The 25,337-nt window shown below is 46.9% G+C and overlaps 1 protein-coding gene and 1 long non-coding RNA gene across 2 annotated transcripts; one reads left to right on the top strand and one right to left on the bottom strand.

Annotated features, from left to right (window-relative positions):
- Window positions 1–5,311: 5,311 nt before the first annotated feature.
- LOC120982340 lies at window positions 5,312–21,857 on the top strand. Its single transcript, XR_005774881.1, has 3 exons — window positions 5,312–5,425; window positions 16,090–16,093; window positions 21,848–21,857. It is a non-coding gene; the product is annotated as an uncharacterized LOC120982340 (long non-coding RNA).
- On the bottom strand, window positions 17,356–25,300 carry LOC120982339 (SLAM family member 9-like). The gene is made up of 4 exons (XM_040412406.1): window positions 25,246–25,300; window positions 18,860–19,186; window positions 18,343–18,600; window positions 17,356–17,647 (listed from the first exon to the last, which is right to left on the bottom strand). Exons 1-4 carry the CDS (start codon window positions 25,286–25,288, stop codon window positions 17,505–17,507), a joined length of 771 nt encoding a protein of 256 aa, XP_040268340.1. The 5' UTR covers window positions 25,289–25,300; the 3' UTR covers window positions 17,356–17,504.
- Between the last annotated feature and the right edge of the window lie 37 nt (window positions 25,301–25,337).

Genomic DNA, 25,337 nt, shown 5'->3' with positions numbered 1-25,337 from the left:
GCATAACACTGTTCCACTACCAGGGGACACAGAATGAAACAAAGACAGCAGACGGGACTTACAACACTACATAAATCAGCATGGTGGAACACACTCATAGACAAGGACCACCATCAACATTAAGAAGAACGTTACAACAGACAACAAAAACACACAACATGGACATGTACAGGGAACAAACGGTGTAACAAATAGTACAGGGGTGTCAAATGTTGCCTTGCCTAGCTTGGCCACTCTGACCCCTCAGCAGCTGGTGATGCTGCCAAGAGGTAACCCCTTTATGGCCAAGCTGACTAGACCCCGCTGCACGATTTGTTACCTGAATCCCATCACTGTGCACATTGCAATTACTTGCACAAAGGCAATTCCTTGCAATGTGTCCTTTGTTCCCACACCTGAAGCATCTGATTGGGCTTACTGTCTTGTGTGTTTTGCAGTGCTTCGCTATATGACCCAGGCCACCACACGCAAAACATTTGATGTTTGCCCAGCGTGGCTTAGGTCTGTCCACACTGCAACCGCGCTCCCTGAATTGTTCCATCCTCAGGGAGGCACTCTTCACGATGTTTCTTTTCCCCAAAGTCAGGGAAAAATCTCTGTTAGTCTGGACAGGCTTGGTCTGGCGATTTGGCCTGTCACAGACTACTCTCCCCCCTTTTTGCCCTGTATAGGGCAAAGTTTTGGGAGATTCCGACCCTGACTTTACGGGAAAAGAAAGGGCCGGCACCAACTTGGTGATGACCTGTTGCATGCCAGTCATTATCTGGGAGCTTACAGCAACCTGTGCCTTCAATTTGGCTACCGTCACATCAGTAGAGGCAGTCTGCTCCTTGAAGGCCTTGACCTCAGTATAAGACTGAGTCAACTTAGCCTCAATTTCCTCCTTCTGCCTCTGCAGCTCTACTAACTGTGACTGTATCCTAGCCATCTGCGCATCTCAGTCAACAGTAGACTGCACATTCTCCGCCAGCTGTGTCCGTAATGCCGAAACCTGGTCCGAATTACTGGCACAGCACTGGCAGTGAACGGCCGGAGGAAATGTCTTCGTTGACTGAGACACCAGCGCCACTTCCCTTGGCTTACACATGCTAGCCTCAAACGTATGAACGAGTTTGGCTAGCATCTGAAGCCGTTTAGTGGCCTTGTTCAACATCATCCGTTTGTTCACACAAAGCTTGTCATAACTACAAGCCTGTGCCAACAAATCGGACCACAGCATTTCTGCTGACTTGTATGTGGTGGGGAGGATGGGGTTAATTGTGCCGTGTCTGCTCAAGTGTTGCAGTGACGGGAAGTCCATACTCACCGTTTGATGAGCGTCCATCTTCTCCTTGGGGCCGTACCTCTTCGTCCTAGCAGCTGCTTGGAAGAAGTCCATTTTCCCAGATCGCCTCTTCCTGACCAGCCGGACTTGTACGCTGCTCCCACGAAAATGGATCTCCTTCGGTGACGTGTCCTCTTCTCCCTTGCAATCACTTGAACGATGCAGTGACATTTTTCTGAGCCTCCATCTTGTTGGTGCTGTACTTTTCCGTCCCTTGCAGCTGCTTGAAAGAAGTCCTTTTCTTCCGGATCGCTTCTTCCCGACCAGCTGGACTTCTATGTACCTCCAACGAAGATGGATCTCTTTCCGTGCCTTCTTCTCTTACCCCAGCGACGGTGACCGTGTAAAGCAAATACAAAAATATTAATACACAGATAGATTATAGATTCTCTGCAAAAGATTTTGTTTTATTTCTGGTACTCTAAGGGAAGTATCGCTTCTCCTGACCGAATTATTGGGTCCTAGACGCTCAGACACTCCGCTGACCGCGTCTCTCCTGCCCGCTAATTCACAGTACCAGCGACCCTCAGCCTTAAGACCAAAAAATAAACGTAAAATCCACGCAGTGGGCCAGGCTCGCCAATGTAAAGGGGGAATATTAAATCAGCAATATTATGCGAATATCGATAATTAATATTCCTAAATAGGAGGAGCCGTCTAGTGATGACTCCGCCTATTTATGCCTTTATATAATAATTACAATACTTCGCTATACTTTACACTAATCACTACGCTAGCTGCATGCGCCTTACTAACTCACTACCGCTAATAAGTACACGCTACACAAAAGGGTACAAATATTACGGTATTTATTAACACCTGACGCACACAATATACAGGAAATACACAGCCTAAACTACACTACACGTTCCCCAAATTCCACCCATAAACTAAATATACAGTTCACACATACAAGTATATAACAACCCACCCCACCTGACTAATTCTATCCCTAAGGTACGACGGGGTTAACGGTGGCACTGCAGGGGTGTATGCAGGCCACCGACACAAATACAGTATTGCAGGGCTACACAGTATACCCTGCAAATGTAGTTACCAGGGGAATGCAGGCGTTAACCAGGGGAATGCAGGCGTTAACCAGGGGAATGCAGGCGTTAACCAGGGGAATGCAGGCGTTAACCAGGGGAAAGCAGGCGTTAACCAGGGGAATGCAGGCGTTAACCAGGGGAATGCAGGCGTTAACCAGGGGAATGCAGGCGTTAACCAGGGGAATGCAGGCGTTAACCAGGGGCAATATGGGGTCTGGATAGCGGTAGGGATCGTTGGTGGGATAGGTGATACTCAGCAGAGCAGGGTAAAGGGTTAATCGTTGGTGGGATAGGGGTTGATACTTAGTCCAGCCAGGGGGAAGTCGCTCCTGAGCACCGATTGCGCTCTTCTTCAGTGGGGCCGGGCCGGGTCCTTCAGGAGGGGGGGGTCCGGTCACGGCTCTCCTTCTCCTGAGCGCAGGAAGCGCTCTCTTTCAGGAGGGGGTCCGGTCGGGGCTCCTATTCCTAAGCGCAGGATGCGCTCTCCTGGGGGGGTCCCGATCCTAACTCCTTCGGAGCGCAGGACGCGCTCTCCTCAACGTGGGGGCCCTGACCCTGACTACCTGAGTGCCGGGGCCGCCGGATATTTATCCCGGCGGCCCGCACTCCCGCCGCCCACCAGGGGGCACGCGCACACCCTCATCATCCACGTGGGCCGGCGCAGTGATAAGACGTCAGTGGGCCAGCCCGCACATCGGGGACGCGCTGCAGGCGGGAGAAGCCTTTGATCTCCCGCCTGTGGCACTCTGCATTCCGGCCAGCGAGATGTTAATTTCGCTGCCGGAATGCGCATAATAGAAGGAGGGAAGGCTTCTCCCCTTCTTCTATCATGCATAATTATCTCCAGCGGCGCTGGAGATAATTACAACAAAAGGGCTCAGATTCTATTGAATCTGAGCTCTTTGTATCCATCAGAATGACCGGACCCTTGTCCGGTCATTCTGATGCAATTTGCCAGATTGCATCAGTGTGAATGCTTGGGGCACATTCACACCGATGCACCTGGTTTCAGGTATAGGGAGGAGGGGGGGATATATATATATATATATATATATATATATATATATGTGTGTATCAGGAGGTTATAAGGGGCATATTTAATAAGGGGCCACAGCAATATATATTATAAGGGGCACGGCCCCTACATTATAAGCGGGCACAGCCCCTACATAAATATATATATACATATACACTAAGGGGGCACATATTTCCCACAGGGGCCACCATGGGCACATCTGCGCACATCGTCCCATGAGGCTGTGGTTAACGCATGCACATATATACCATACATGCCCGCACGTGTTTGCAGGCATGCATGGATATATGCATACGTCTCAACCCTTCCTCAACAGAGTCCACGGATATAATCAGGACTATTACTACTTATAGTGCTGACGCAGCTGATAAATTTTAAAAGTGTGTAGTTTATATTGGTGTTTTATTTTAAGGATAAACAAATAAATGTTACATTTTAAACACTTTCACAACACGTGTCAAACCAGAGACAATTAATGGTCCCAGTGACCAACTGTAAATATTATTGAATCATAAAAACTAGGCCCCATATAAGCTCTTATAACTCAACAACTGATAGTCCAGAAGATCTGAAACTTGCAAATATAATAGGGCTAGGGATAACCTTCAAGCTTTGTAAAGGGTTTGACTAGGTTCCCTTTGAGTTGTGAGAAATGTGGATCAGAATCGAAGCAATTTTCCCAAATTCATAAAAACTAGGCCTCACTTAAGCACTCATATCTCACCAATTAATAGTCCAGAAGATCTGTCACTGACAGGTTTTAGAGGGCTAGGTATAACCTTCAAGTGTTATAAAGGGTTTGATTGGGCTGCATTTGGGTTCTAAGATATTTGGATCAGAACTTGAGCAATTTTCCCATTGACAATAATGGAAAAATCATAAAAAGTAGGCCCCTGTCACGGCGGACGTACACTTTGTACAAAAGATAACACACCAACCAGGCTCTGGACGAGAGACAGGCGAAGGGTCACCTCCTAGCTTATCCCTGACCTCTTTCCCTGCACTGCTCAGCCCACAGCAGACCTTGAAGGTAGGTGTGATGTGTCCTCCAGCCTGGGCTGACAAAACCCTGAACTCCCTAAGATGGTGAAGTGGGGAGATAGGAGCAGTCTGCTCACACAGAACCTGGATGGAATAGAAGACACAAACAACCGAACTAGAAATGACACTTATCTCTGAGAGCAGGAACTGACAGCCAACCTTCCCAGACAAGAATGAACAGTATATTCCGCTCAGGGCACTGGGCAGTGTGCTATTTAAACTAATGACCCCACCCAGTGCACCTGATGAGAGGCGGATCCAGCACGGCTCCAAAGCAACCACTAAACTTGTGCTGCAATCCTGGCCGACCTCCGTACAACGTCAGAGTGGGGCATGACAGTACCCCCCCCTTCTACGGGTGACCTCTGGACACCCCGGGACCAACTTTATCCGGATGGGACCTATGAAAGGCCCTCACCAGTTGGCTGGCGTTGACATCTGACGCCGGAACCCACATCCTCTCCTCAGGACCGTATCCCTCCCAGTGCACCAGGTACTGGAGGGAGCCCCGAAGAACTCTCGAGTCGAGAATCCTGGAGATCTCAAACTCCAAGTTTCCCTCGACTAGAACAGGAGGAGGAGGCAATGGCGATGGTACCACCGATTTAACATACAGTGGGATGCGAAAGTTTGGGCAACCTTGTTAATCGTCATGATTTTCCTGTATAAATCGTTGGTTGTTACGATAAAAAATGTCAGTTAAATATATCATATAAGAGACACACACAGTGATATCTGAGAAGTGAAATGAAGTTTATTGGATTTACAGAAAGTGTGCTATAATTGTTTAAACAAAATTAGGCAAAAACAAAATGGTCGTGTGAAAGAGGCCTTAACTGAATGAAGGGCAGATCCCTTCGAGCGGCTGTCACACACAGGAGCCTCCCGCACATGTCTTACCAAACCGCTATCCTGAAGGGGGGGGGGGCGCCGGTGAGAAATTGGTGGCTGGTTTGGTGAGGGGTCACCTCTGAGGTATTTTACCACAGTATTAGGTCAGAACTGGCCGAAGAACTCACAAGGTTTGTCGTGGGCCATGTTTTGCACCAAAATTCACAGACACCTTTGTACATTTCCCTAATTTTGGAGGGTGTCACAGACAAGGCGCCATCAGGGGGGGTAAAGCCGATACCCCAGTAAGGGGCCCAGCCAGTCCCGAGCCATATATATATATTTTTTTGTGTCAGTGTGTTAACTTTAAAAACAGCGCTCATCTCTTTACTATCTTGCACGGACTCCGGTAACAGGCAGTGCAGGCGCGTGACGTCAGTGAGTGAGCGCTGCCGCCCGCACTGCCCGTTACTGGAGGGAGCTGAATGTAAGGTAGACTAGCGTCTAGTTTTCTGCCAGTATTGATAGGTGCATCATTTATGTGGTTTTGGCCACTGTCCGGTTGCTGTATAATTCAGCCCTACAGTAAGTCCTGGGGTATGTGAGTAACACGAGGCACAGTTAGGGCTTGGGAAAGGAGACCGCGATAAGTGAAGTCCAGTTCTGCAGCGTTGTGCACAACAAAGTGCAAGAAAATTTAGACTAAAACCTTCAGAATCACAGGTGCATATCCATGAAGCAAACATAATTACAAAAAAGCAAAATGGCTGCACACCGTTATATATACAAACAATAGAGCTAAAGAATGGGGGTCATTCTAGTTAAAAGTGGTTGAATACCGACTATAAATGAGTAATGGAAGCTCTTAGCGCACATACGTGTCGGCCCATCTACCAGGCGTCAAGGTGGCTTCCGCAGATGGGTCCCTATCACTAAAGATACTGCCTCACTTTGGACTTACTAAAGTCTCCAATATTCAGGGCTGTGTAGGAACCAGCTACAAAAGTCCTCTGCTCAGAAGTCCCAGGTAGATGGGTGTGTCCAGTCTAAAAGGGGCGCCCCCCCCCCAATATATTGCATTGGATAGCCCTGAATATTGGAGACTTTAGTAAGTCCAAAGTGAGGCAGTATCTTTAGTGATAGGGACCCATCTGCGGAAGCCACCTTGACGCTTGGTAGGTGGGCCCGACACGTATGTGCGCTAAGAGCTTCCATTACTCATTTATAGTCGGTATTGTACCACTTTTAACTAGAGTGACCCCCATTTCTTAGCTCTATTGTTTGCATATACAATGGTGTGCAGCCATTTTGTTTTTTTGTGCACAACAAAGTGTCATTACAGATGAGAGGCAATGGGCTTGGTAAGCAGGTGGTCTCTATTCACGGCAAAAGACTCAACCGCGTAACTAGACCGTCTATCTGGCACTGAGCATCTGATGTGGCGTCCAAACCCCACTAGTAAAGAGATGAGGATACCGATTACAGTATATAAATGTATACTACTGTGAGCGACGGGGAGGGGGATCCGTGGGCGACGGCGCCGTTATAGGGAGGGGGATCTGTGGGCGACGGCGCCGTTATAGGGAGGGGGATCCGTGGGCGACGTTATAGGGAGGGGGATCCGTGGGCGCCGTTATAGGGAGGGGGATCCGTGGGCGACACATAGCATAGCATAAGATGCTATATACGGTATGTGTCATACACAGATCTCCCCCCATAAGTGTCATACACAGATCCCCTCTCCCCATAAGTGTCATACACAGATCTCCCCCCATAAGTGTCATACACAGATCTCCCCCCATAAGTGTCATACACAGATCTCCCCCCGTAAGTGTCATACACAGATCTCCCCCCATAAGTGCCATACACAGATCCCCCTCCATAACAGGCCTTGAGCTGCTTAAGGGGCCCCTACATTTCTGCTGGCAGCCCTGGTCACAGAACACTACCAGCAGGCATACCCGGCCCCTTACACAGGTAAGGACAAAATACAGCAGAAACCTCCATCTTTGGTCATATACACAGCTGTAATAACCCTATAGCGTTACGCTCCGTGCTCCTTGTTTCCCGCGCTTTTACCTCACAGCTTTATAGTTACAGTAGCAGCCGTACTGTGTCACGTGACTCAGAGCGGCCGGAGACTACATTTCCCGTCATGCTTCAGGGCCCGCGGCGCCGGAAGTTCCGGTTTGTCACTGGTTGGCATGTGATTGTTGAGTGTGTGATCGCGGAGAGCCCGGAGTCGGGTCAGTGTGAGCTGGAAGCATCGGAGATGACGTATGGGGTGTGAGCTGGAAGCATCAGAGATGACGTATGAGGGCGTGCCTTAGGTTTCACCATCTGCGCATGCGCTAAATGACACTATAGGGAAAATTTCACTGCCGATTTTAGCAGCACACCGGAACACTGCGCATGCGTGGAGGTAGGGGCAAATTTACGTCGCAGTGCGCAAGCGTCGAGGGTAGTATAAATATCCATTTTAAAAGTGCTTTTAACCCTTTGCAGGAGCTATTCTCATATTGGTTCTTGATTTATTGTTATCTTATATATAGGTTCTATTATATATGGGGGGGGTCTGTCTGCTCAGTATATGGAGGGGTCTGTCTGCGCAGTATATGGAGGGGTCTGTCTGCGCAGTATATGGAGGGGTCTGTCTGCGCAGTATATGGGGGGGTCTGTCTGTGCAGTATATGGGGGGGTCTGTCTGCGCAGTATATGGGGGGATCTGTCTGCACAGTATATGGGGGGATCTGTCTGCGCAGTATATGGGGGTCTGTCTGCGCAGTATATGGGGGTCTGTCTGCGCAGTATATGGGGGGGTCTGTCTGCGCAGTATATGGGGGGGGTCTGTCTGCGCAGTATATGGGGGGGGTCTGTCTGCACAGTATATGGGGGGGGTCTGTCTGCACAGTATATGGGGGGGTCTGTCTGCGCAGTATATGGGGGGGTCTGTCTGCGCAGTATATGGGGGGGTCTGTCTGCGCAGTATATGGGGGGGTCTGTCTGCGCAGTATATGGGGGTCTGTCTGCGCAGTATATGGGGGGGTCTGTCTGCGCAGTATATGGGGGGTCTGTCTGCGCAGTATATGGGGGGTCTGTCTGCGCAGTATATGGGGGGCTGTCTGCGCAGTATATGGGGGGGTCTGTCTGCGCAGTATATGGGGGGGTCTGTCTGGGCAGTATATGGGGGGGGCTGTCTGGGCAGTATATGGGGGGGGCTGTCTGGGCAGTATATGGGGGGGGCTGTCTGGGCAATATATGGGGGGGGCTGTCTGCGCAGTATATGGGGTACTAAATGGGACTTTTTTTCTTATTGGCACATTATGGGGGGCATTATGGCATCTGGTGGCACTAAGGGGGCATTTTTTACTGCCACATTATGGGGGGCACCATGGGGGAGAGGAGCACTATGGGGGCATCTGGGGGGTCTAAAGGGGCTTTTTTATTTATTGACACATTATGGGGGGCACTATAGAAGAGAACGGCACTATGGGGCTTCTGGTGGCACTATAGGGGCATTATTTGGGGGCTCTAAAGGGGCCTTTTTTCTTATTGGCACATTATGGGGGGCATTATGGCATTTTTTACTGGCACTATAGGGAGAGCGGCACTATGGGGCATTATTTGGGGGCACAATGGGGGAGTGGAGCACTATTGGGGCATATGGTGGCACTTAGAAGGGACATTTTTTACTGGCATATTATGGGGAACGCTATGGGAAAGGGGGAGAGGAGCACTATGAGGGCATTTACTGGGGCACTATATAGAGGTATTTTATACTGGCATACATCATGGGGACATTAGCTCAACTGCGGGCACTAAGCAGGGTTTATTTCATGTACTGTCATATTATAGGGAGAATTATTACTACTAGGGGGTATTAGCTTTACTACTACTGGGGGTCTATGAGGAACATGATTACTATGGGCACTAAGTGTGCTCTGGCAGAGAATTATTTCTATTGGTGCGATTTTGGGGAGCACTGTTACTTTGGGGGGGGCACCCTGGTACAGTATCAGCTTAGCACAATAATTTTTGGGGGACATTATCTTTATACTATTAGTGTCTGGGCGTAGTTATTTTTTAGAGCACTGTGTGCCAATAATTGTTGAAGGGGGCACAATCTGTGTGGTAGTAGTATTTCCAGGGGGACTGTATCTGCAGTATAGTATTGGGGGCACAGCGGGCACAGTATTGGGGGCACTATCTGTGTGGTAGTAGTATTTCCAGGGGGACTGTATCTGCAGTATAGTATTGGGGGCACAGCGGGCACAGTATTGGGCGCTATCTGTGTGGTAGTAGTATTTCCAGGGGGACTGTATCTGCAGTATAGTATTGGGGGCATAGCGGGTACAGTATTGGGGGCACTATCTGTGTGGTAGTAGTATTTCCAGGGGGACTGTTTCTGCAGTATAGTATTGGAGGCATAGCGGGCACAGTATTGGGGGCACTATCTGTGTGGTAGTAGTATTTTCAGGGGGACTGTATCTGCAGTATAGTATTGGGGGTGGCATCAAAGGGTGTTCAGAAGATGATGGAAATGTGGGAAACTAATGTCTGTCTCTCAATCTCTGCAGAGACGGGAGATGGCTGAAGAATCATCATGGCGGTCTGGTCTGAATGGAGAAGATGAGGAAAGAGAATGTCTACAACAAAGGTGACATCACTGGGTGTAAGAGGTATGAGGCGCTATGTAGGAGAGGAGATGCTCCTGCTCCTTCCCCTGCCATTTGCAGAAGGAGGATTCAGAGCTGGGTGAGGACGGCCAAAGGGGCAGCAGGCCACGGGCGGGTGACAGATGGTGGGGGGAACCACAAGCGTGGAGCAGGATCGGGGAGGGAGGAGAGCGGAGGAGCTTCCTGGCTGTAGCTTGTTGTATAAGCAGGTAGTGCAGCCAGGACAGACCTCCCCTCTCCGTATGATGTGTAGACAGGCAGACAGGCCTCAACTATAGAATGTCAGCTGTACAGTGTTTGTTGGGCGTGGCCTATTATATGTAGGAAGGGCTTTAATAATGGGCGGGGCTAAATAAAATTGGCGCATTGTTCCTGTTGAGGAAGGGTGGCAGGTATGGAGATTGACAGTTGGACAATTATGTCCAGCGTCGGACTCTACAAAGGACAGAGGATCAATAAGATCCTCTGCCCTTTGTCACCATCTCCGGCCGTGCCAGAGATGGCACGCCTAACAGAGACATGGGAACAAAGAGTTCCCATGCCCCTGTGAGTGGCTGACCTCCGGCGCTGTAATTACAGCGCCGGAGGTAGGCGTCCGCTTCACAGGCGGGAGGATCAAAGGATCCTTCCCCCCTGGAAGCGCGCTCCGAGATCCTCGGGCCTGCGCGGTGACGTCATATCACAGCGCCGGCCCACGTGTTCAAGCTGGCAGTGCGCATGCGCACGGCTGCAATAGGAGGACTGTGAGCGGGCGCCACCAAGCTTAAATAGGCCGGCGCTCCGCTCAGCAGTCGGGTAAGTAACCCAGCAGGAAGAGGCATCCCCTGGACCAACGAGCCCCCCTGGACAACGAGCATATCAACGCTAAGTATCACCCCCTTATATCTCTGATCCCTACCACTATCCCACCAACGTTTTACCCTTTAAATCCCTGACCCCATACTGATAACCCTATTACCACTATCCCACCAACGTTTTACCCTTTAAATCCCTGACCCCATACTGCCCCTTGTTAACCCTATTACCCCTGATTCCTACCACCCCTGATTACCCTTCCATTGCACCCTGATATTCCCTAGTCCCTGCCCTGCTGTGCCTACCACCCCTGATTAACCCGGTACCTGATTTACCCTAGTCCCTGCACTGATACCCTTGCTGTGTTTAACCCTTATTTTGTGGTATCCCTGATTAACCCTGTCGTGCCCACCCCTAGATACCTCCCCCCTATTACTGTTTGTGGTCTGCTCACACCCCTGTAAGACCACCGTTAACCCTCGTCATACCCCATAGGGATAGTATAGAGCCAGGTGGGTGGGCTGTTAATATACTTGTATGTGTGAATTGTATAGTTAGCTTATGGGTGGAATTTGGGAAGGTGTAGTGTAGTTTAGGAGTGTATATTTGGAGTGCTGTATATTTACTGCAGTGTGTACGTCTATATGTATATATATATTTATATCCATTGATCTATAAATATATATAGATCTAACGTATTGTTAGACTTGGATAATTGTATTGTGTAATAAATATTCTTTATTGTTCATAATACAGTGTATGGTGTTTTTAGTAGTCGCCGCCGTAGTATAGAGGTAGTTAGGTGCATGCAGCTAGCGTAGTGATTAGTGAAAGGTATAGCGAAAGTATTGTGTTATTGTTATATAAAGGTATAAATGGGCGGAGTCATCACTAGACGACTCCTCCTATTTAGGAATATTAATTATCGATATTCGCATAATATTGGTGATTAATATTCCCCCTTTACATTGGCGAGCCAGGCCCACTGCGTGGATTTTGCGTTTATTTTTGGTCTTAAGCTGAGGGTCGCTGGTACTGTGAATTAGCGGGCAGGAGAGACGCGGTCAGCGGAGTGTCTGAGCGTCTAGGACCCGATAATTGGACAGGAGAAGCGATACTTCCCTTAGAGTACCAGAAATAAAACAAAATCTTTTGCAGAGAATCTATAATCTATCTGTGTATTAATATTTTTGTATTTGCTTTACACGGTCACCGTCGCTGGGGTAAGAGAAGAAGGCACGGAAAGAGATCCATCTTCATTGGAGGTACATAAAAGTCCAGCTGGTCGGGAAGAAGCGATCCGGAAGAAAAGGACTTCTTTCAAGCAGCTGCAAGGGACGGAAAAGTACAGCACCAACAAGATGGAGGCTCAGAAAAATGTGAGTATGAACTTCTCCACACTCCAACACTTAGCTAAAAACAGCACTTTTAATCCCATTGTTCCTACTACATACAAATCCGCTGAGCTGCTGTGGTCCGCTTTACTGGACCAGGTGTACGCTCATGACCGGGTTTGTATTAGTAGGAGTGTCTTTAACAAGACCACCAAATGCTAGCCAAATTGGTTCTTTCCTATGAGGATACCATTTGGAGGGCGGAACACACAGACACTTGCCAACACAAGAAAGGCAGGGGAGGTTGCGGACAAAGCAAACTTCCACTGCAATTGTTGTGTTGATAACTTTAGAAGAATTCACACACTAGAGGCTCAATTACAAGACGAAGCCCAGTGTACAGTCGAGAGGGGAAGAGAAATCTGTGTGTTAGAGTCGAGACTCTCGGATAAGGACAGTCTCTACTCTGACATGGACAGAGAGCTACTCCGGCTGTACACTGAGATTAATCAGTACAGGAACAATACGGTATCTACGGATGCCCTGATTGTTCAGATGAGGGAGGACCTGGCTGCAAAGACGCAAACCATTGCAGACTTGCAGCGGGCAATCTCCAATTTGTCTAGGCCTAGTACCAACGGTATGGTGCCCACGAAACAAGTTTGTGTTTCGGGAACGGCACAGGGGGAGACAGCGGTGACAGCGCCAAGGTCTTCGACGGATCATACATCCGCAGTGGTAGACACTAGGGGACAGGTGGAGCGGTCGCTACGATTCACCCCGTCACCCGGGGTAGCAACCGTTACCAGGAACAGGACAACGGTTGGGGAGAGGAAAGTGGAGGGGTATATTCCGCTTCCAATCCTCCAACACGTCCGGAGAAACAGGAAGAGGTGTATCCTAACTATTCCAGTATGGAAAGGATAAACTTCCTGTTACGGATCTGCAAGGGGATCCCGAAATATGCTCCCCATGTAGATCCGTTCGCTTCATGCAATATTTTCGAAGGTCACTGTAACAAATATTCAGTGGCTCCAGAATATCGCATGGAGCTGTTCAGATTGTTGTTACCAACACACCTTAATAAAAGGTATGAGGTAACGGGGAGGATGCAACCCACGAATGGCCAGTTTCATGATAAGGAGGAACGTCTCTCCATACTCACGAGACTGGCCACGGGTCATTGGGATGTCACTCCAGAGGTCCTGTCAAAGTTCAAGCCTACTATACATGATGAACCCTTGTCATTGTGTAGTCGGTTTGAAGCGATGTACAGGAGGGTTACCAAAGATCAGGGTATTGGGATTCCACAAGGCATGGTGCGCATGTTTGTGGAAAAGTTCCCATATCTTGATACTGCAATCCGGCTGAGTGCAGCTAGGGAGCCATCCCTCACGGACGCAGCCATGATTATTGAGCAGTGTAGACAAGACATACTGCTCAGTAAGAAGTCTGTGAAAGTGAGGGAGCGTGTGCCTGTATACGGTAGGTCGCAAGACGAACGGGTACAACACACGAGGTATGCATCAACTGTTCGCCCCACGGCCCCACCGTTGGAAAGGGCAGGAAACTTTTGTTGTTTCCTGTGCTTACAAGAGGGGCACATAAAAAGAAATTGTCCACAGGGGTTAAAGATTAACTGGACAAATTCGGAGAAAATGGCAATAATAACGGTTTCAGGATGAAACCTAATTTTGCCAGGCCTGTGAGGGAACAGGTTGATATGAATCTGGGACATTCATCAGGTCAAGCACCAAAATGCTTGGCGGTCATGAATGTCCCAGGGGGCGTGGAATCAAGAGATTCCACACCTAAGGATCAGGAACAGAGCGCAAGAGTGGCAGTATGTACCACACAAATACCTACTGGGAGTCTGGTGGATATCGACTGAGGATGAGGGGTCCCTGAAGAGTTGGCACCAGTATGTCCAATCATACTGGATCCTTCAGGGAGACCCCATATAAAAGCCACGATAAAAGATAAAGAAACGGAAATCATGCTTGATACTGGGGCGGAAATTTCCATTACCAATATCAAACATGATCTACTCCCCAACAGCCCTCAGTGTGTGGTGATCGGATTTGATCACCAACAAGGGGGGGTGAAGGCCCACAGAATTGATGAGGTAATCGTTCAGATTACCAGGTGCACTACCCTCAGGATACCCATGTGGTATTACCCCGGTTCTGATACATCTGGTATGGAGCGAGCTCAGTATGTGAGCTTGTTCCACGCATCCTCTGTACGCTAATGCCATCCATGTATGACATTATGGGTTTAAGGTTGATGAATAGAATACTATAACTGCAGTGAACATTGACACACAAGCAAAGTAGGAGGTGCTTGTTATTATTATTTATTGTTAAAGTAATTTCATGGCAATGTACAGTCATGGCCAAAAGTTTTGAGAATTAGATAAATATTGGAAATTGGAAAAGTTGCTGCTTAAGTTTTTATAATAGCAATTTGCATATACTCCAGAATGTTATGAAGAGTGATCAGATGAATTGCATAGTCCTTCTTTGCCATGAAAATTAACTTAATCCCAAAAAAAACTTTCCACTGCATTTCATTGCTGTCATTAAAGAACCTGCTGAGATCATTTCAGTAATCGTCTTGTTAACTCAGGTGAGAATGTTGACGAGCACAAGGCTGGAGATCATTATGTCAGGCTGATTGGGTTAAAATGGCAGACTTGACATGTTAAAAGGAGGGTGATGCTTGAAATCATTGTTCTTCCATTGTTAACCATGGTGACCTGCAAAGAAACGCGTGCAGCCATCATTGCGTTGCATAAAAATGGCTTCACAGGCAAGGATATTGTGGCTACTAAGATTGCACCTCAATCAACAATTTATAGGATCATCAAGAACTTCAAGGAAAGAGGTTAAATTCTTGTTAAGAAGGCTTAAGGGCGTCCAAGAAAGTCCAGCAAGCGCCAGGATCGCCTCCTAAAGAGGATTCAGCTGCGGGATCGGAGTGCCACCAGTGCAGAGCTTGCTCAGGAATGGCAGCAGGCAGGTGTGAGCGCATCTGCACGCACAGTGAGGCGAAGACTTTTGGAAGATGGCCTGGTGTCAAGAAGGGCAGCAAAGAAGCCACTTCTCTCCAAAAAAAACATCAGGGACAGATTGATCTTCTGCAGAAAGTATGGTGAATGGACTGCTGAGGACTGGAGCTAAGTCATATTCTCCGATGAAGCCTCTTTCCGATTGTTTGGGGCATCAGGAAAAAGGCTTGTCCGGAGAAGAAAAGGTGAGGGTTACCATCAGTCCTGTGTCATGCCAACAGTAAAGCATCCTGAGACCATTCATGTGTGGGGTTGCTTCTCATCCAAGGGAGTGGGCTCACTCACAATTTTGCCCAAAAACACAGCCATGAATAAAGAATGGTACCAAAACACCCTCCAACAGCAACGTCTTCAAACAATCCAACAACAGTTTGGTAAAGAACAATGCATTTTCCAGCACGATGGAGCACCGTGCCATAAGGCAAAAGTGATAACTAAGTGGCTCGGGGACCAAAACGTTGACATTTTGGGTCCATGGCCTGGAAACTCCCCAGATCTTAATCCCATTGAGAACTTGTGGTCAATCCTCAAGAGGCGGGTGGACAAACGAAAAACCCACTAATTCTGACAAACTCCAAGAAGTGATTATGAAAGAATGGGTTGCTATCAGTCAGGAATTGGCCCAGAAGTTGATTGAGAGCACGCCCAGTCGAATTGCAGAGGTCCTGAAAAAGAAGGGCCAACACTACAAATACTGACTCTTTGCATAAATGTCATGTAATTGTCGATAAAAGCCTTTGAAACGTATGAAGTGCGTGTAATTATATTTCACTACATCACAGAAACAACTGAAACAAAGATCTAAAAGCAGTTTAGCAGCAAACTTTGTGAAAACTAATATTTGTGTCATTCTCAAAACTTTTGGCCACTACTGTACATATGAAAAGGGGTGTAGATACATAATATAGAACAAGTGCAATAAGCCTAAACAAGATGAGTTACAAACTGGTACAAAAGGAGAGAGGACCCTGCCTCCGAGGAATAATGGCAGAAAACACAATGAATCTCTTAATATGAGAATATATAAGATTATACATGGATCATGCAGTTAGACATAAATATCAATTATTTTCTGAAAAATATTTATTTGTATATGTAAAAAAAAAGTCAAAGGTTCATTGTCTGGAAACTCGAAGCGTGAGACAGGAAATACCTCACACGCACAGACATCTTCTGTGGTAAACCCTTCAAATAGTCATGAGTCACTGGAAATGAGAAATAATGCCACTAGAACAAAAACAGATTTGTTTCACCTGAAAATAAAAATTTATTACAAATCCATGATAACGTTAAAAATAGATTTATTTCCCTAAATTTAAAAAAAAAAAATTCACCAGGATGGGGAAAACTGTCACTATCTAAGATCAAGGTAATGGCAAAAATGTTGGAGGAGATACAAGGACAATGAAATGAATGATCTCAGCTGAATGTCAGAACTGAAGGTGGTGGAGTTTATCCTGTAGCTCCCACCATGGATACCATGGATTTTTTTTCAAATGGCTGAGATGTAATACTGTCCTGGTTCTATTTTGGTTCTGACCCAAATGTCAGTTACTTTGTGACAGCTGTTTCCAATTATTCTATTTACAGGCAATATTGCAAATCCATGCACGGAGAGAGAGGAACTGACTCATCACAACAAGTTATTTGAGGAAGTTACGTTTTTTATATTCCCTTATCAGGGCGTTATCTAATAAAGCTAATAAGCGTATTTATGATAGGCTTAATGTTAATGTCCAGTATCTCAAGTACACGTACTTAGTTCTGCAATTCGCTATATATGGATATAAATGTGTTACCCTATTGCATACAAGCTTTATACTCATGTACGTAATGTACTTGTATAAAAAAAGCAAGCATGTGATTTTGGTAATTGCAATACTGAAAAGGGGAAGTAGGGGAGAAGGAGGGGGAGACAGACAGACAGGATGGAGAGACAGGGAGAGACAAGAGAGAGAGAGAGAGAGACATGTAAATCAAGAATACATTCTTTCATCCCATCGATTCCATAATTCCATAACAAATACCACTACCACTAGCAGATACAACTACTGATTAAGGTAGTGTCGTTTCTGAAATACTGGCCCAAACAATTCCTTTGAAACTTTTTGGATTTTCTGATTATAATAGAGTCTTCATTTGTAACTTTTTGTCCTGCTTCCATTGTTAGTCTGATTATCTTAAACGAGACTTGTCTGAAGAAAATGCAAAAAAAAAAAAAACTTTTTTTAATACAATAAACATATAAGCTCTGTCCAAGATGAAGTCTAAGTCCAGAAGCTCAGAAGGTGGTTTGTAGAACCCATTACTTCTGTTCTTCAAGTCCAGACGTGACCCTTGCAGATCCTTCATTTGTTGTCTGTTGAGGACACCACCACCTCTGTTTTAATGTGATGGCCAAGAATAAAGCAAGTGATTATCAATAGGAAACCAGCCAACTTCAGCCGTATTATGTTCATGTCTTTGTAGTCTTCTGATATCTGTTGTCTCCCTGAAACAAGCCAAGAAGAATTGTAGCAACATACAAATCTAGAAATGTGTGCTACTCAAGATGCCTCCACTAGGGCAATGGTTAGAAAATCCACTTGTTTTTTAGCCTATTATATTGTCAACACCTTCTGGTCTGATGTTCACACAGGTTGGGTGCGAAACAGATGTCAAATTTGTGATGGCAACTACAGATTGTCCATGTTCATCCAAATAGCTTTCACCAGGAGATGTGGTTCAATTGTGATTTAGGAATTAATCATAATTAGTGGATTGAGGGCATGGTTTGGATTTGCCATCGGGCATTTAGGCAGTATTCAATAGTCCAGAACCAGAAGACACCCACAGAGTTTGCTTTTTGATCCCAAATCAAAGCCATCCCCAGTAGTGGATTCTTGTCTGATGTCATGTGTCTCCATGACTACAGACTACAAACAAAACCCATTCTGTCTGATACTGTAGTAATTTTCCCACCCATCTGACCAGTACTTCTTGCATTCCTCAATTCAGTCGATATACAAGTTCGAGTCATTGGTTAATTTAAAAGACAATTTAAAGGACAAAATGTGTTAATCTTTATAAATTATGGAAATTGTTTACTGCACTTTATGTAGGGGTCCAACATAAGTGTGCAATAATTGTATAATATATGTATAATAACAATTAAATCCAGTATAGAACTGGAAAGTATGGCTTTACCTATCTTGCAGTACTTCCAGGGGGTCACAGATTTGGAGACGCTACTGATGGGGTTCCAGGCTGTACAGGTGTAGATAACTTTTAGATCAGGGTCTTGTACATGTACAACATTACTGGTCACATTTACATCAGTGTTAGTTGAACTCTCCCAGGTAATGGTCACATCTGATGTCCTCACTATGCAGATAAAGGTCACGTTACATGTCTCATTACTGGAAACCTCGTAATCAATCTCAATATTATCATCTGACAGCATTTCTGTGGTGAAATAGCAAAAGAAATTCTATGTTTAGGATATTTTATATTTTAATTATCAGATCTAGGTTACAGCTCAATGTCAGATGGCAGCAGTAAAAGGAAGTTGTGGTGTCATCATTGGTTCAGATATTGGAGATGCTTAGCAGCTTTGATCTTATATTGTAGATATCAAGGTGTTTCCAGATGGCACTGTACTATGTGAATGCAGCACCCTCTAGTGACATAACATAAGAAAATCATGCTGTATCATTTCTCTTACCGTATACTCTGAGGTCATATATCAGTGCACAAAGCTCTTCGATTCCTGATGTGCTTTTCAAGGTACTTGCTATATACGTTCCTTCGTCTTTCTTTGCTAAGTTTTTCATGAGTACTGATCCATCCTCCGTGCTGTCGACTTTTTCTTTGTAACGACTATCTCGAATTTTTATAATTTTTCCAGGTTCCGAGGTGGCAAAATGATTTCCAGAGAGGAACCATGTGATATCTCCCATCACTCCGTCTGGATCCACTTGAAGTAAGACATCACCTCCCTCAGCGCCAATAACATGATTCCTCTCTCCACAGGATCTGTCGCATAATGTACCTGATAATAAATAAAACAGGTTAGAACATGACGTTCAGTTCTCCAGATATATTAACAGACATTTTAAGTGATGAATTTAAAATGCTAAAAAATCCTTGACTATGTTATTATCACCACCAACCAAAACTCAGCTATGGACAGTATTCTTTTTCACTGTATCACTTGAACAGATATGACTTGGGACTACTCTACTTTAAGAGTATTATCAACCCCCCCCCCCCAGTGTTTATCCTTTAATCCTTGCACAGGAATCTTGCCTTCACTGCAGGAGAACCACCAGGTCACTATCTCCTGGAGTAGTCTCTGTTCAAGTAACGGTCTAGAGAAACCAATGCAGAGCACTGAGCAATTAGGCAAAACCATAGTCAATGGCAGGCCGAGGTCAGGGGAGGTAGAGTACCCACAATCCAGTTAGCAGTCTGGAGCAGGCAGTGGAGTACAGGCCCCAAAAATTAGGCATTCACCTGACAGAAAAGAACAAGTGATTATGTGGTGAGAGGTATATTAGACGGTCACTGGATAACTATTTTACTGCAGGCCAATACAGGCCCCAAAAATTTGGCATTGACCTGACAGAAATTAACAAGTGATTATGTGGCTAGAGGTACATTAGGCGGTCACTGAGTAACAATTTTACTGTAGGCCACTGGAGTAGATGCCCCAAAAATTAGGTATTCACCTGACAGAAAAGGCCTTTTATGCCGCTGTATATACATAAGGCAAGGACCATTCTTTGTTCTGGGTAGTGGCGGATATGTGTGGGCTGGCATGAGGAAATTCAATTACACGTGGTCGTCACAGGTGTTGAATTCCTCCGAGATCCATGCCTCATTCATTTTTAGAAATGTGAGGTAGTCCACATTGTCGTGAGCTAGGCGAGTGTGCTTATAGGTCACGATCCCCCCTGCTGTGCTGAATGTCCTTTCGGACAGGACACTCGACATGGGGCAAGCCAAGAGTTCAGTGGCAAATTGTGCCAGCTCTAGCCACAGGTCAAGCCTGCACACATAGTAGTCCAGGGGATCCTCGCTTCTCAGAGCGTCCACATCGGCCGTTAACCCGATGTAGTCGGACACCTGTCAGCCTAGGCGTTCCCTGAGGCTGGATCTGGAGGAAGGCTGTCGATGGGTTGGCTGCAAGAATGATCTCATATCCGAAGTGACCAACACATCTTCAAACTGCCCTCTTCTTGCAGGCACGGTAGGATTGGTACCCGCACCTGTTTCTCTGTGAGTGAAAATTGCTCTGCCAGCGCCCACAACAGCAGAATGCAGCATCTCTCGCAGCAAGGCCTGGAAATGCTGCATTCTGCCAGCCCTCTGTGATGCTGGTAACATGTCCGCCATTTTGTGTTTGTACCGGGGGTCTAAGTACGTTGTCACCCAGTACTGGTCCTTGCCCTTTATGCTTTCTATACGGGAGTCCCTCTTTAAACACTGGAGCATGAAGGCCCCCATTTGCACTAAATTGGAAGCGGTGGAGGCAGGGCACAGGGAGATGAGCGCTTCCATTGTGGAGGCGCTCATCCCCATAGTCCTCTGTATTGCCGTCCTCAGGACAGTGATACAGATGAATGTGCTGCGGGGCAGGGGAGAGGCATCTCCCTTCCCTGTTCCTCTGATAGGCTGCAGGCCTAGTGCCTACAGCCTATCAGAGGCCGTTGCAGGTGGTGATGTCATCGCGCCGCCTGAGCCGTACAGCGCGGGACACAGGCCGAAGAGGCCTGCATCGCATCACTGCCATGGAGGTAAGTATAAGTGTTTATTTTTTTATATGGTACAATACTGGCTACTGGCACATGATTGGGGGGCCATCTATGTGGGCACTTGTCACTGGCATATGATTGGGGGGCCATCTATGGGGGGCACTTACTGGCACATTATTGGTGGGCATCTATGGGGGCACATCTTACTGGCATATTATTGGGGGGCACTGTGGGGGCATCTATGGGGACACATCTTACTGGCATATTATTGGGGGGCACTGTGGGGGCATCTATGGGGGCACATCTTACTGGAACATTATTGGGGGGCACTGTGGGGGCATCTATGGGGGCACTTCTTACTGGCACTATGGGAGCACTTCTTAATGGCACATTATAGGGGGCATCTACCGAGGCCACAAAAAAGGAGTATTTTATATAGGGGCTCTGTATAGGGGCATTTTATACTGGGACACATGGTGGATACTATGGAGAAGGGGGGAGAGGAGTACTATGGGGTAATTTACAGGAACACGAAGAAGTGGTATTTTATACTTGCAAATTATGGGGGAAACTAAGGGGATCTACTGGGGCACTATATATGGGGCATTTTATACTGGTACATTATGGGGGGCACTAGGAGGAATGGGGGAGAGGAGCACTATGGGGCATTTACTGGGGCACTATATAGTGGTATTTTATACTGGCACATTATGGGGGCACTATGGGGACATTAGCTAAACTGGGGGCATTAAAAGGGGGTATTTTTTGCACTGTCACATTATAAGGAGAATTATTACTATTGGGGGGCATTATGGTGGGCTTTATTACTACTGGGGGTCTATGGGGAACATGATTACTAGTATGGGCACTATGGGAGCATTATTACTTCTGGGGCACAGTGTCGACATGTTGGGGGCACTGTAGGAGCACTATTACTACCATGTGTGCTCTAGCAGAGAGTTATTCCTATTGGTGGGACTTTTGGGAGCACTATTACTGTGGGGGCACCTTGGCACAGTATCAGCTTACCACAGTTATTTTTGGGGGACGTTATGTTTACACTATTAGTGTCAGGGGCACTATTTGCTGGGCGCAGTTATTTTAGGGCACTGTGTGCAATAATTATTGAAGGGCATTATCTGTGTGGTACTACTATTATCAGGGGGTGTATCTGTTTCTGCAGTATATAATTGGGGAGCACGGCAGGCAGAGTATTGGGGATGGTAGGATGATTTGTCCAGAAGATGGTAGGATGATGGAAAAGTAGTAAACTAAGATTTTTTTGGTCAAACTGCAGAGACGAGAAATGGCTGAAAAATGTTGGTCTGCTCTGAAGGTCTGAAAGGAGAAGATGAGGAAAGAGAACATTTACATCAAAGGAGACGTCACTGGATTTAAGAGGTATGGGGCGCTGTATTACCCTGGATGTAAGAGGTATGGGGTGCTGTATTACCCTGGATGTAGGAGGTATGGGGCGCTGTATTACCATGTATGTTCTGTATTAATGGGAGGGTGGATATAGAATTTGTCCCACACTGTAGCAGCCTGCCCCCAGACATCAGGTCCCACTGTGTGTGTTTTGAAATCTGGGGCCTCACACCCATCTACTACATTATCTGTACACAGAGAGTTATCACAGTGTTATCTGTGGTGTTACATAGGACTGCAGGTGATATCTACTACATTATCTGTGAAAAGGGGCGTGGCCACAGGTTGGGGCGCAATACTTGGCTTGCTCCGGGTGCTGGCAACCCACGCTAGGCCACTGGTCCTCGGTCTCCTCCCCCCAGCCACGGACAACACCAGAGATCCCCGAAAAGTTTAAAGTCCCCCTCAAAGCCTGCTCTTCTTCTCAGATGGAGTAGCCCCCCCGGGAATTCATTCAGCATTGCGACTTTCTCATCTTCCAGCTCCTGCTCCTCGACGGCTTGATCACTGACACGACGCAATGCACGATCCAGAAAGAAATTGTAAGGTACGAGGTCACTGATGGCGCCCTGGCTGCGACTGACCAGTTTGGTGGTCTCATCAAATATCCGCAGAAGTCTGCATGCGTCTCGCATGAGCAGCCACTGGCGTGGTATAAAGAAACCAAGCTCCCCAGACCCTGTCCTGCCGCAGAGTTCGTACAGGTAGTCGTTATCGGCACGTTGCTGCTGGAGCAGCCTATCAAGCATATACAAGGTGGAGTTCCAGCACGTCTGGCTGTCACAAATCAGACGTCTGACGGGCAGGTGGTGTCGCCGCTGAACGTCAGCAAGGCGAGCCATGGCCATGTAAGAACTTCTAAAATGGCCAGAGATTTGGCCTGCTGTAAGACATCCTGGACCCCGGGGTATTTGGCAACGTTCAGGATGTGCAATGCACGGCCCGTGGCAGTAACACCAAATCCACACGGGTGCCACGGGTTACATCCTTGACGGCCCTCAGAAGGTTCACCCAGTGGGCAGTAAAAGTTATGTGCCTTCCCTGCCTGTGTTTGCTAGACCACGTGTCATGGGAGGAGAGAGGAGAAGAGGCAGGAAGTGGAGCTCCAGGAGTGTGGCTTTGTGGGTTCTGACGGCTTTGCTCCCACTGGCCTCGGTGATTGGAGGCCAGGTGCCTTCTTAAAGTGGTCGTTCCTAGGTGAGTGTTGGGCTTATCGCGACTTATGCGTTGACAGCACAGGCTGCAGATGGCAACACTATTGTCAGCAGCTGACACATTAAAAAAAGCCCACACTGCGGAGCCATGTGCCGGCATCCTGGGAGCACCAGATGTGACCGTGCATGGTGGATGGCTCGCTCCAGATACATTTGCAGTCTGCTTTTTGCCTCGTTTTCTCTGCGAGCTCTGCCTGCTTCTCCTCCCTATCTGCTGCTTCGTCTCTCCCTCTGAACTCCCCTCCTCTTCCTCTCTTGTGGGCACCTACGTGACATCCATAGACACGTCATCATCATCACCTTCACCACCACTGACATTAGAGATCTCTGAGTAGGCAGCAACAGCGGAGACTACCCTCCTTGGGCTGATCTAGGTACTGTCGTCAGACTGCTGGGTAGCGGCCGTTGCTACCTCCTCTTTCTTATCCAATGCCAAGAATGGCTACGCATTGGTAAGGTCTGGGAATGGATGGGAAAATAATTCCTCTGACTCTAGTGGAGGGGCTATGGTGGTGGTGGTGTCTTTGGGGGTGCACACAGCAGAGAGTGAGGAGGGTGCAGATACAGAGGATGAGGAGGGTGCAGATACAGAGGATGAGGAGGGTGCAGAAGTGGAAGGCTGAGTGAGCCACTCAACCAACTCTGGTGCGTCCTTTGACGTAATCTCACTCACCTTCTCCAACTTCCCAATTAGGCTCTGTCCTGGTGCACCTGCCTGACCGCTACCACCCCTGCCGAACGGCCTGCCTCTTCCTCTGCCTGTGCCAAAGTCCCTAGAGAAGAGCAGTATTTGTGGAAGCAGGTATATCGCAGGCCTCAATCAGTATTTGGTGGAATCTGGTATATCAAACCCCTTAATCAGTATTTTGTGGAAGCAGGTTTATTGCAGGCCTCAATTAATATTTGGTGGAAGCAGGTATATCGCACCCCTCAATCAGTATTTTGTGGAAGCAGGTATATAGAACTCCTTAATCAATATTTGGTGGAAGTAGGTATATAGCACCCCTCAATCTGTATTTTGTGGAAGCAGGTATATCAAACCCCTTAATCAGTATTTTGCGAAAGTAGGTATGCCGCAGGGCTCAATCAATATTTGGTGGAAGCAGGTATATCAAACCCCTTAATCAGTATTTTGTGGAAGCAGGTGTATCGCAGGCCTCAATCAATATTTGGTGGGAGCAGGTATATCAATCCCCTAATCAATATTTGGTGGAAGCAGGTATATCGCACTCCTCAATCAATATTTTGTGGAAGCAGGTATATCAAACCCCTTATTCAGTATTTTGTGGAAGCAGGTATATCGCACTCCTCAATCAATATTTTGTGGAAGCAGGTATATCACACCCCTTAATATTTTGTGGAAGCAGGTATATCGCACCCCTCAATCAATATTTTGTGGTAGCAGGTATATAGAACCTCTTAATCAATATTTGGTGGAAGCAGGTATATCAAACCCCTATCAAAACCCATTCAGTCATAGCTGTAGGCCGAGAAATTTTTTGGATGGACCTGAAACATCCACCTGATCTCTCCCAACCACCAAGTCAACACAAATTCAAGACATTTTCAAAGCTGTACTCAATCCCAACTCATTGTTCATAAACAATCTTGCGAAATCTTAACTGTAAAATGAATATCAAATAAATCACAAGAGATAAATATATTTGAGTGATGCAGAGTATTCTAAAAAATTTACACAAACGAGAACTTACATTTTAAGTAAATTCCTAATAGAGTCCACAAGAAACAGATCATCTTCTTTCGTTGTCCTGCTCCTTATGACATTAGTGAAAGCTGACAAGGA

Source organism: Bufo bufo, chromosome 11 (genome assembly GCF_905171765.1).
Source record: "Bufo bufo chromosome 11, aBufBuf1.1, whole genome shotgun sequence".
NCBI classification, from domain to species: Eukaryota; Metazoa; Chordata; class Amphibia; order Anura; family Bufonidae; genus Bufo; species Bufo bufo.
The sequence above is the reverse complement of the archived record's forward strand: the minus strand, read 5'-3'. Positions and strand labels throughout refer to the sequence as shown.